Source organism: Vitis riparia, chromosome 5 (genome assembly GCF_004353265.1).
Source record: "Vitis riparia cultivar Riparia Gloire de Montpellier isolate 1030 chromosome 5, EGFV_Vit.rip_1.0, whole genome shotgun sequence".
Taxonomy (NCBI): domain Eukaryota; kingdom Viridiplantae; phylum Streptophyta; class Magnoliopsida; order Vitales; family Vitaceae; genus Vitis; species Vitis riparia.
The window spans coordinates 3,441,045-3,454,472 of NC_048435.1; the positions used below are offsets into that span (position 1 = coordinate 3,441,045).

The window sequence follows — 13,428 nt, forward strand, 5'->3', positions numbered from 1 at the left end:
TATCTTTTGGGTGTCTTTTAATATTCCATTTTGGTTGAAACACTTAGCATTTTTTACTTCTTTACATTATCAAGCAAATATTTATTGTATGGATAGAAAAAATATCAAGAGGTTGTGATGCTTGGATGCTTTTGTTTAATGGGAATCTGTGTAGGGACTCAAGAATTCAACACTACCCAACGCTTTTTTCTTGAGCATTCATATTCAGAGTTGAGATCTGAGGGAGATTCAATTTCTATATTAAGCACTTTCAAGCCTTATTGCTGACACAATTTCTTTATATTGAAGAAGGTTAAATTCTGAGAGTTCATATTATATTTGTACAATGTTGAGAGAATGAAAAGCTGATGTATCTGTCTATGACATGATCTCCAGGGCCTCCCTTGTTTGTCCAAGTATATTGAATACTGTTGCTGCAATATGAGATGGTGTCAGACCCGCCATGGCCAACTGGTCCGCTGGCGCTCCATGGTCTATGTACCGATCAGGAAGAACCATGGGACTCCACTGCACAGGGGTGTTGAAGGAGTAAACAAGTATACTAATGGCAATTTTCCATACTAGGTTATGAAAGAGGAACTCAAAACTTGAGGTGTTTTATTCAAATATAAACTATGAAGGCAAGTCTTAGATTCATACCTTTGTTGTGCCATCAAGAAGACCATTAAGGGCCAAAAACTGAGCAACATGAGACCCAAAACCACCAATTGACCCTTCTTCTACTGTAATCAAAACTTCATGTGATTTTGCTAGGCTACGAATAAGAGCATGGTCCAATGGTTTGCAGAAGCGGGCATCTGCGACTGTTATTCGTAAGCCATGTTGTTCCAGCAAAGAAGACGCAACCAAACAGCTCTGTACTGCTGTTCCATAGCCCAAGAGTGCAACTCTCTCCCCCTCAATCAATATTCGGCCCCTTCCAACCTGTTACAAATTGCCAAGTATCTGTTTATATTTGTATGCTCTTCCATCAGTATATGTAGAGATTCAGTGAGTCTTACCTCAATAGGAATGCCTTTGTTCCCTGGTGGCAGTTCAACACCCACCCCATTTCCTCTTGGGTACCGGAAACAACTGGGCCTGTCATCTATGGCAGCAGCTGTGGCCACCATGTGAAAAAGCTCAGCCTCATCAGCAGGAGCCATCACCACCATGTTTGGAAGGCAAGCCATGAAAGTGACATCAAAAGCTCCACAATGTGTTGGGCCATCTGCTCCAACCAGCCCAGCTCTGTCCATTGCAAATTTCACTGGCAGCTTCTGCAAATCTACATCATGCACCACCTACAGTAGGAGACCCAGACCACATTCTTAGCAGAATCCAACTAAAATTTTAACGTAATTTAGCAATAATCCGACTGTCGTAGATTCCTATTATGCCAAGTAAATTCCTAAAAGAGCCGAAAAAAAATATATTCAGGCTTCTCAGAAACTAGAATTCTTGATGAACAAAATTATAACATTATAATTTTGAATCGGTTTTCCAACTAACATTATGTTATTTAGTAAAGGTTTTCCAATTTGTCAATTAAAATTTCAAGATAAGTAGATTAGACTAAAAAGGGTACTTTAATTAATGTAACATTGATTGAATGTATTCAACAAAGAGTATGGACCTTCAAGAAGGAGAAATAAATAATTAAACTAAATACAATTGAAAACCCAATAAAGAACAAATTTCATTTTAAGTATATTATTCCAACTGAATATTTTTTACTGTTGCATTAATTAAATCCCGATTATAACGCTCCAACTCTCAGCTCGGACACTAAGGTCATAGGCTCATATCAAGCCTAGACCTAACATGAGTATATAATCTCCAAAACAGAGAAATAAATAATTAGCCTAAATATAACTGAACTAATAGAAAACTAAATAACCAAAGAAAATAACGGTCCTAAATAATAATAATGGTCACAAAACTAATGAACTGAAATAAGCGCAGAAAGTACAAGTAAACACAATGAGACAAGTGGCTGGCTTCTATGAGGTAAACAACTTCAACGAACAAAGGTCGCAATTATTAACACAGGGTAAAAAAAAGAGAACTAAATGTCCAAAATGAGAGTTGGTCTGAGTAGGAACCCCTAAGCTAACAACTCAACTCTTCCGAATGCAGGACTTCAATGACAATCCTGGAGTCTACATCCTCAACCTCAACTTCTCACCTAAAAAGACAACTAAATGTGGAATGAACTAAAGCTCAACAAGTAAAATTCATAACCAATAATTGTTCAGATGGTCAATCCAGTCAAAATAAAAATCCTTTTTCATTGTAATATTATACCATAGCATTTGATTAAGAAGATATGGTAATAGGATTGGAGGGCATGCCTGGTCATAAGCTCTCTGCATGAAAGATGAGTAGATTGCACAAAAAGGTTTAATGCCTTCACAGGCTAGACCAGCAGCAAAGGTAACAGCATGCTGTTCTGCTATCCCAACATCAAAGCATCGTGTGGGGAACCGGCGATGGAAGAGATTCAAGCCCGTTCCACCCCCCATTGCTGCATGAATTGCAACAATATCCTTGTCCACCTCTGCTTCTGCAATCAAAGCCTCTGCAAAATATGTTGTGTAGGACTGAGTAGGAGCACTGGATTTGAATTGTTTTCCAGTAGCAGGATCGAACTTGGTCACTCCTGTGAAAAAGAAAAATATTGTTATTTATTCTTTTCTATCCTCTTTATTGAATGATAAAGCATAAAATGGGGTGGTTCATGAGAAAATATGAGAATAGGCTTTACGGGAATTGAAGTTTATCAACTCTGTTATTACATGTGTCAAAATGTCCATTTTTGAATTTAAAAATTCTACTTTCTGTAATAGCTCAAATCAATTGACAGATATGCTAGACAGAACAGGTAAGATTTCATTCCATATGATCACAGACAAAAGCCCCCCATCCCCAGCCATCCACCCCTCAAAAGAATGTATTAGGCATGGTAATTTGTTACTTACCATGGTACTTATCTGCAGCTTTCTCGGCATATGGATATCCGCGGCCTTTCTCTGTGACAACATGGATCAGAACTGGACCTGTTGTCTTGGTACTCTTAACCTCCTTGAGAATGGCAACAAGGTCATCTATGTTGTGGCCATCAACAGGACCTATATAATAGAGTCCAAGCTCTTCAAAAAGTGTTGATCCAGAACCACTGATCATCCCACGAGCATATTCATCAACTTTTGCAGCCAATTCATGCATTGGTCCGCCAATCTGTTTGGTAACGCCCTGCAACAATATTATCCACAAATAAACCATGTTCACTTTGGGATAATAACAAGTATAAAAGATTTATCTATTCTAAAGATCACAAGTAATACTAACCTTGGCAACCTCTCGTAATTCTCTAAGAGGTCTGTTTGATTGTAACCTACTAAGAGCACTGCTCAAAGCTCCTACAGGTGGTATGGGCCCATCTAGAGTAGCAGTGGGTAAAGAAACCTGCTTGTTGTCATTAAGGATAACAATCATGTCAGAATCCAGGTACCCAGCATTGTTCATTGCTTCATAAGCTTGCCCTGCAGTCATGGCTCCATCACCTATGACAGCAATGACGTTGTTGTTTTTTCCTTTTAGATCCCGGCCGACTGCCATTCCTGTTCACACAAAACATTTTGAAGGTTAAAACCTAAAGGAAGATTGAACTCAGACGAAATTAGTTCAAATTGATGGAACGTCCACAGAGTTAGGCTTTGTGGTTTTGCTGCTGCAGTGACTCAATAATGTGAAGCTAATATGCTATATTACTGAAGAATTTGCATGATATGAGGTAAATAATACTTGTATCTTCAGCCTATAGTCATCCAAAAACTAATAAGTAGATGGTACTTTCTCCATTTGGAGAATCAAAGATCTTGTTCAACGAATTTTGTATCTTCTCGGTGGCAAATGTAAAAGTAGTGGGCATTTTTTTAATAAGTACTTCGAGTATAGACTCTTCCATAGCACAAACAGGCTTAAAATTGACACAGCATTCACTTGGAAAAGTTTGGGCTTCAGTACATATCAAATTTTGGTACTCTTTGTCTAAGTTCAATATTTTTCCATATTCAATTGGAGATGGAAGAGAGAATTACCCAAGCCTGCTGAGATAGTAGTAGAACTGTGGCCGGTTCCAAAGCAATCATATTCACTCTCCGAGCGCTTGGTGAATCCCGCTAACCCATCTGTTTGCCTCATGGTATGCATTTGATCTCTTCTCCCAGTTAGAATTTTGTGTGGGTAAGACTTCAGAAACAACAAAACAATAGCATATCAACAACAATTGTCTTCAAAATATAGTCTCTTTTGGTAAAAAGCCTAACGGAAAATAAACCAGAGAAGGTGAGATTGTAACCTGATGACCAACATCCCATAGTATCCTGTCTTGAGGGGCATTGAAGACATAATGAAGAGCCACAGTGAGCTCCACAACCCCGAGGCTGGAGCCCAAGTGACCCCCAGTTTTGGAAACATTGAAGACAACATCAGACCTTAGTTCATCTGCGAGTTGTTTCAGCTCCTGCATCAGAAGAAACCCATATGAGCATATGAATCTCAGCTTCCTAGCTATATATCTGAGCATATGCCTTCAGTTAATACCTTGACAGACAGATTTTTCATGTGAATTGGATAATTGATAGTGTCCAGGAGAGGAGTTGGTGGTCTCTGGGAATGATACTCCTCCCTATCCGAAAGTGATGCACAAACCCCATTTGGCCTTTTCCTGGCCTGTACATAATTTAAAAAGAAAAATTAAAAAACACCCATTTATCTTGATGATTCTTTATCATAAACTAAAATTTGAAAACAACTAAAATCCCAAAACCACAAAATAAACAAACAGACAAATCAATCAATATCTCAGTAGGTTCTTCCTCTATGATATATCCCCACCCACAAAAATCAATTCAAACCCACCAAAAAATAAATCAAATCCAACAAAATGAACAAAACCCAGTACTCAACACTAAGTCCCAAGCAATAATTCCTCCTTTGCTTGACTACCCAGAAAATAAAAATAAAAATAAAAATATTCCGGACCTTAATCCTTTGCTGGGATTGGCACTGCAAATCCACCCCCCAGAACAAATGGGAACACTGAGGAGGAAGTCTCTGAGGATTTGAAGCAGCAGCCTGACTAAAATGGGCAGGAAATGAGAGCGTACAGATAGCCATTTCAACGCTCAGCAAATGCAGAAGCTTGAGCACAGACCAAAGCAAGAACAATCCACAAAAGACAGAGAGAAAAAGCAGTGCTTCCCCCACTCCCCGGTAGTGGAGATAATGGTGGTGGTGGTGGTAAAGAGATGTGAATACCAAACAAAAAAAAAATGGGACAGAAACCCAATACCCGTCTGGGTAAGGCCCGGAAGGGTGGGTAAAGATTGATTGACCGACCACCTTCGTTTTCTTTTTCCATTCCAAATTTATAGTAGTTTCTGACACGATGAGCCCGGCAGCTCTTCCCCCATTGGTCCACGTCAGCAGAAATCAGCAATGGATAGAAGGATATGATATTGTATGGATCATTATTCATTAATAGTAGCAAAACGGTGGATTGTGGTCTATTCTTGGGACCTCTCAAATAATTTACAGTCTCCACCATACTAAATTTTAATATTGATATCCCAAAAGCTTATATTAAAAATATATATACTATTTGGATATCATGGCTTAGTCATACCAATGGTATATACTATATACTTAAAATGTTATTTGACCTTATAAACTTACCCAATTCATATACTACCTATATGTTATATGGTCAATGAAAAAAATATTTAAATTAGGGAAATATGGAGAATATTGTGTTTTTTTTTAAGGAAAATAATTTAACGCATATATTTTGGGACAATAATATATTTATTATTATTTTTATAAATAAATATATATAATATTTTTTAGAAAAATTTTACAAGGTTGACAAACATTATTTAGGTTTCCTATTTTAGTCATATAATTTATTTCTTTTGATAGTAAAATAGTATATAACAGTGGGAAAAAAATGTTATTTTAGGAAATTACTAATAATTGTGTGATGTCCTAATAAGGGAGAAAACTTCTTATATCATAAGTATGAATTTCTTTTAATCATGTAAACGTATTGTAAAATTGTGGGGATTTCTTAGGCGGATAATGAACAATATCTACACAGTTAGGTATATGTCGTTACAAATGGTATTAGAGTTAATTTTTTACCTTGGTACAGATGTTTATTTGACCTGTAAGGGGTATTTGGTTAGGTGTGGTGGCCTTTTGTTTTCTTTATATACATACATATATGTATATATATATAAATTGTCTTTTTTTTTTTTTTCCTTCTTTCAATTTTCTCTTTTTCATCACTACTATTATCACCAATACTTTAAAAATATTATTAATTATTATTATGATGATTTTTATTATAATCATTAATAGTAATACTCTTGTTATCATTACAAATACTATTAATACTAAATATTTATTTTTAACATTATTATTCCCAGTAATCATATTATTATTTGGCTATTAAATTTTCTTTTTACTATTAAATTTTATTTTAATTATCACACATGATAAGAAAATTCAAAATATTAGAAAGAATTATCGCTACAAATGCATGTGTATTAGTCTTAGTTAACATGTTCTACAAGACACCCTAAGAAATTTACAACTCACTTTTCATCGTACATGTGAAATGTGTATGTAAATACAAATCCGACTTTGTAATTTATTTTTTAAACGCTTCGAGAAAAATTCCATAATTAAATTACGATCCAAAAATAATTTAATGTTCATTTATCAGTTACAGATATGTTAGTTCATATAGTATTTGTAGCACATGTGAATCATTCAAGCTGGTATACATCTTAATCAACTTGTAACAAATGGTGGGACAAATTGAAAATGACAATATATTGAATGAGAGTCATGCATGGCCGCCATCTTTGACAAGTTGAGTTTAAAAGTCTAGCTTTTATCATCTTCAATTATATGATGTTTTGTTAATTTATTGAAAAGAATAATAGAAAAAAAAATTATTATTATTATTAGGAAATTAAAATCTAATAATGTGGATTTGGATTTTTTTTCATTATTTTATATAATTTTGTTGATTTAGTATCTTCAAATTGTTTTTTTAGACTATTAAATACCTTTTTTTTGCCACCTATTAATTTTTTGATATAATTTATTTTTTCAAAATTAATTTAAAGCTGCATTCACAAGTCATGTTTTTAGATCGTGTTTGATTAACGGGATATGATACGGTAGGATATTATATCTTGTTGAATAAGAAATACATATCTCAAGATATCATTTTCATTGAAATATGATATCATTAGATATCACATTTAATGGACATGAAACCAATGGTAGATATATGTTATACATATTATGTGTAAAATAAAATTAGTTTAAAGTTGTATTTATAAGATATGTTTTTAGATTGTGCAAGACATGATATGGTAGGATATAATATCTTGTTGAATAAGAAATAGATATAATTTTTAATGAAATATGATATCAATGGATATCACATTTATTGGATATGAGATCGATGATATATACCATTAAATATGTTATATTATACTTATACTTAATTTGTAAAATAAATAAAAAAATAAAATATATGTTATTTTTCAATATTTCATATTTGTTTAAAATAAAAAATTATATTAAATTACGATATTTGCTATTCAAAATCATGAAATTTCTTTTTAATGTAGTAGTATTATTCATGATTAAAGTATTTAAAATTTATGAATATTTTTTATTATATTATTCAATATATAAAATAATTATATATATATATATATATCTATATATATATATATATATATTAAATAATACATATGTGGGTATTATTTTACAAAATATTTTATAAATGTTTTCAATTATTTTTTAACCATAAATTTTATAAATAATAAATATAACAAAAAAATCTCACTAGTTCCAACTAAGAATATTAAAAGAACAAGAATGAACGTATCATATCTTTGTCAAGGATTGGGCATTTTTAACTAATGACAAGCTCTAAGATTACTTTGTCGTGCTCTAACGTTTGATTTTTCAGACTGATGAATGGAGCTTTGACTTCCAATATTTTTGGTGGCAGCCATGATGAACTTTTTGTTTTTCTCGGAGACTTGGAGATGTGAATTAGAGTCAAAATACTTTAATATAAAAAAAAAAATGGAAAAGATTGATAAATTGATATCCGAAACCTGCATGGTACACGATGATGGAGGGAGGGAGGGAGGGGTCCACCTGGAAGGCCGTCGTTCAAGTCTTCAACTATCAAATCGGAGGAAGGCTGCTCAGTCTTCTCTTCCTCACTTCCGACTATTCCAAGTGTTTTTAACGGAAATGTTTTCCAAACATTTCCACTCTTTGGAGAATCACTTTCTTAAAAAAAAAAATATTATAAATGATTTTGGAATGTAAATAAATTTTTAGATTTTTAAAAGTGTTTCCTAAATTTTGTTAAACAATTTAGTAGTTTATTTAACAATAATTTTAAAAACGTTTTTAATATTTAAAATATAAAAATTTTCATATGTTATAAATACTACCAAATTATAAATATTTTTTAGAATCCGTTTAACATTGCTTTTAATAAAAGTGTTTTTATTAAAAATATTTTTTTATACAACGTTTTTATGATAATTTTAAAAATAATTTTAATAGTGTTTTTGATAATATATTGTATAAGTATAAAAATATTTTTAATAATAGTAAATTACAAAATGACTTTATTAAAAAAAGAAAATATTATAATAAATTGAAAGCTTTTATTACAAAAAATATATATAGACATTAATATTGTTAAAAAAATTTTAAAAATTAAATTTATGAAAGGGAAGTGAAAGAGAAAAAAGAGAGTGAGAAAAAAGTCAAGAGCGAAATGGAAACAAAGGATAATAAAAAATAATATATGAAAAATTTTGAAGTGTTTTTTTAAAGAAACACTCTCAAGTGCTTTTTTTAAAAAATATTTTAAGTGTTTTTCTAAATTTTTAAAAGTGTTTTTCAAATATTGTCAAATACCTATTTTTTTAATCTTAAAAAGGTTTTTATATTTTTAAAACTAAAAACACTTTTAAAAAATACTGTCAAATGAATTTTTAGTTAAAAAAAAAGAAGAGAAATCCTAAAACATGGGGAGTAATAGAATATTTGATAGCAATTTTTGTTATTGAAAATAAAAAGTTGTTTTTATTTATAAAAAGTTGTTTTTTATTTATAAAAAATAATTATATAAATATAGAAAATGATGGAAAACAAAATATTAAAGATAAAAATGTAACTTTTATTTGTAATTATTTTTTGTATTTGTATAATTATTTTTTAAAACAATTACAAACAAAAAATAATTAAGATATATTATTAAAAAAAAAATTGTACAAACTTTATTTTATTAAAAAATTATCAAACATGTGTTTTTTCATTATTTATAAAATGGAAAATTATTTTTAAAATCAGTTTGCAAGCATACTGTAGACCCCCCCCCGGAGGAGCAGAGGGCTTTTTGGGGATTTTCTTGGTGGCTTTCGGCAGGCTCTCGAGTGGGCTGCTCTCGGGCAGCTAGATGGGATGGGAAGGTGGCCGCCAGATGGGATGGGTGACAGATGGAGGGAGGCTTGCTGAGCAAGCGAAAAAACAGAGAAAGAAGAAAGAAAAAAAGGAGAAGAAAAAGAGGAAAAATCTGGGGGACTGCACGGAGGGGAACGTGGAGGAGTTCTGGAAGAGGAGATCTTGGGGGGAAAAAGGAAACCAGAGAGAAGGAGTTTCCTGGTGCGCGGTAAGTTCCCATTTTTGAATGCCTACTTCACCATTTTGATGATATATTTCATTGTTTGCTGTGGACTTCGAGGGCCACAGGTTTGGTTTTTGGGGTGAACCCGTTTGTATGTACACTATGCTCTGTTCCCGCTTTCCTTTCCTTCTTTGCGTTTCATGGATCCTTCACGTCCAAATACTCCTCCCCGCGCACCACTTCTCTCTCTACACCGCAGCCATGCCCATTCTCCCTCATTACTGCATGGCTGCCACCTTTCATACTCGTCTCCTCAGGCTCGCTCGTTTAGCTGGATCCATGGCGGCCGCACCTCCTGGACGTCGCCGAGCCGCCGCCGCTCGCTCCGGCCACGCGCGCCCGCACCAGCCGCCGCAGCAGCAGCGTCGAAGACGCCGCCACGGCAGCAGCGTCGAAGACGCCGCAGCAGCAGCAGCGTCGAAGACGCCGCCGCAGCAGCAGCGTCGAAGACGCCGCCGCAGCAACAGCGTCGAAGACGCCGCCGCAGCAACAGCGTCGAAGACGCCGCCGCAGCAGCACCTCCTCGTCGCGTCGCCACGTCGCTGCCACCCGTGGCAGCACCTCCTCCTCGCGCCACCGAAGCCCGGGGGCTGTCCACTTGGCCTGGAGGATCCACAACCCCGAACACCGCCGTTGCTGCCGCCGCGTGGAGGTGACGGAGATGTTGCAGCCGAGGGGGGGAGGGGGGAATATGCAAGGAAGAAGATGAAGATGAGGACCTTGGGCTTGGATTGGGGCACTAGGCCCAAGTTTGGGGTGGTCTGGGCTTGGGATAAGGCAAGGCCCAATTTTATGTTGCTTGGTTTTTGGATTTGGGCTTGGGCTTAGGCTTGAGGGCTTGGGATCACTATTATTATTATTATTATTATTATTAAGTCTTATCCTATTGTTATTGTTATTATTATTAACCATTATCCTATTATTACTATCACTATTATTATCATTATTATTGCTATTAATTCAACTTTCCAAATTTTGTTACCATTATTATTTCAAAACCTATTTAATTATTATTATTATTACTACTATTATTATTATTATTTCAAAGTATTATTATATTATTATTATTATTATTTCAAAATCTCACTATCATTATTTCTTGATTAATTCAACTTTCAAAATATTGTTATTATTATTATTATCGACTCAACTTTTAAAAATTTTACTATTATTATTGTTATCAATTTAACTTTTAAAATATTACGATTGTCATTATTATTATTTATTCAATTAAAATATTATTACTATTATTCTTATTGTTGTTATTAACCCGAACTCTCAAAATCTTATTATTGTTAAGATATTATTATTATTATTATTATTATTAACAGATATTATTATTATTATTATTATTATTAACAGATATTATTATTATTATTATTATTAACATATATTATTATTATTATTATTATTATTATTAACAGATATTATTATTATTATTATTATTAACAGATATTATTATTATTATTATTATTAACAGATATTATTATTATTACTATTATTATTAGCGGACATCATCAATATTAATTATTATTATTGCTATTATTATTATCAATTAGTATTATTATTGCCATTATTATTATTATTATTATCATTGTTAATTCAACTTTTTCAGATTCCATTATTATTGTTATTACCATGGTCATTATTATTATTAATTCAATTTTTCGAAACTTATCATTGTTATTATTATTATTATTATTATTATCATTATTATTATTTCTATTATTATTGTTATTATCGTGATTGTCATTATTAGCATTATTATTATCATTATCATTAAAATCTATATTCTCGTAGTTTAACCTCCTCAAGTTCATCCCTCATTATTATTATTTCAAACTCCCAAAATCTTATTATTATCATTAATTCAAATTTTCAAAATCTTATTATTATTAATTCAATCTTTCAAAATCTTATTATTGTTATCATTTTTATTAATTCAAACTTTCAAAACCTTATCATTATTATTGTTATTAATCCAAACTTTCAAAATTCCATTATTATCAATTGTTATTATTATTACTATTATTATTGTTATTATCATTTTTATTATTTCAAACTCTCCAAATCTTATTATTATTATTATTATTAATTCACACCTTCAAAATATTATTGTTATTATTATTAATCCAACCTTTTAAAATCTCATCATTAATCTTAGTATTATTTATTATTATTAATTCCCCTTTCAAAATCTCATTCTTATTTTTATTAATCCAACATTTTAAAATCTTATCATTAATCTTAGTATTATTTATTATTAGTAATTCCCCTTTCAAAATCTCATTCTTATTTTTATTAATCCAACCTTTTAAAATCTCATCATTAATCTTAGTATTATTTATTATTATTAATTCCCCTTTCAAAATCTCATTCTTATTTTTATTAATCCAACATTTTAAAATCTTATCATTAATCTTAGTATTATTTATTATTAGTAATTCCCCTTTCAAAATCTCATTCTTATTTTTATTAATCCAACCTTTTAAAATCTTATCATTAATCTTATTATTATTATCATTATTATTATTAATTCCCTTTAAAAATCTTATTCTTATTCTTATTAATCCAACCTTTTAAAATCTTATCATTAACATATTATTATTATTATTATTATTATTAATTCCACTTTCAAAATCTTATTATTATTATTATTATTATCGTTATCATTAATTCAAACCCTCAAAACCTTATTGTTATTATTATTAATTTAACTTTTAAAATCTCATTATTATTATTGTTATCATTAATTCGACTTTCAAAATCTTGTTATCATTATTATTATTATTATTATTTCAAAACCTTATTGTTATTGTAATTATCCTTATTATTATTATCGTCATTGTTATCACCTTAGGCCCTTATAATTCCAAAGCCTTCTTTAATCCCTTTCGTTTATCCATATTATTATTATCATTTATTATTATTATCATTATTATTATTATTATTATTATTAAAAATCTATATTCTCGCAGTTCAATTTCCCGAAGTTCATTCCTTGTTATTATTATTATTACAAATTCAATTTTCAAAATCCATACCCTCGTAGTTTAATTCCCTAAAATTCATTTTTTATTTTATTTTCTCTGGCAAATTTTATTTTAATTATCGAAGCTCTAATCTTTTAAATTTAATTCCCAAAAATCCAATTTTCCCATAAGCTCCAAAAATCCAATTTTCACTTGAATAGTTTTAATTCCATTTCGATTCCTAAATAATCTTCTGTTCTTCTTGATTTTACATAGGCAATAGTGAATTCTTCTTAATCCTAAAACACGGAATTTGTGAGACTAGTTCATGAGTAATAAATTGGGCTTTGGTGGGGGCCCTATGTTCGATCTCTTTCGATTTGTCAACTGTTGTGCTTAGTGTATTTTGCTTGAGCTTCGTTTTGCGCTCCGATACGCATGAGCTATATTTTGTATTCACCAATTGTGCACTAATTCTGTTTCTTGATAGCGCAGTATGGCTCATGGCCGAGGTACGCATCCGCTCTCACCCTAGTCAATCTGTATTACGTGTTTTGATTCTCATATTGTGCATGATTTAGGTGGGTATCCATTGACTTTCTCGTTGATTGCCATGATTGCTTCATTTTATTAGTAGAGACCCGACTTTAGGGACTTAGAGGGGTGCTACGG

The 13,428-nt window shown here is 31.8% G+C and overlaps 1 protein-coding gene across 1 annotated transcript; it reads right to left on the reverse strand.

The window, feature by feature from the left end:
* Window positions 1-203: 203 nt before the first annotated feature.
* LOC117914961 (probable 1-deoxy-D-xylulose-5-phosphate synthase, chloroplastic) lies at window positions 204-5,380 on the reverse strand. Its single transcript, XM_034830492.1, has 10 exons — window positions 5,029-5,380; window positions 4,588-4,716; window positions 4,343-4,507; window positions 4,083-4,233; window positions 3,331-3,602; window positions 2,961-3,234; window positions 2,334-2,641; window positions 1,002-1,283; window positions 640-924; window positions 204-507 (listed from the first exon to the last, which is right to left on the reverse strand). The coding sequence occupies exons 1-10, from the start codon at window positions 5,161-5,163 to the stop codon at window positions 358-360; spliced, it is 2,151 nt and encodes a 716-aa protein (XP_034686383.1). The 5' UTR covers window positions 5,164-5,380; the 3' UTR covers window positions 204-357.
* Between the last annotated feature and the right edge of the window lie 8,048 nt (window positions 5,381-13,428).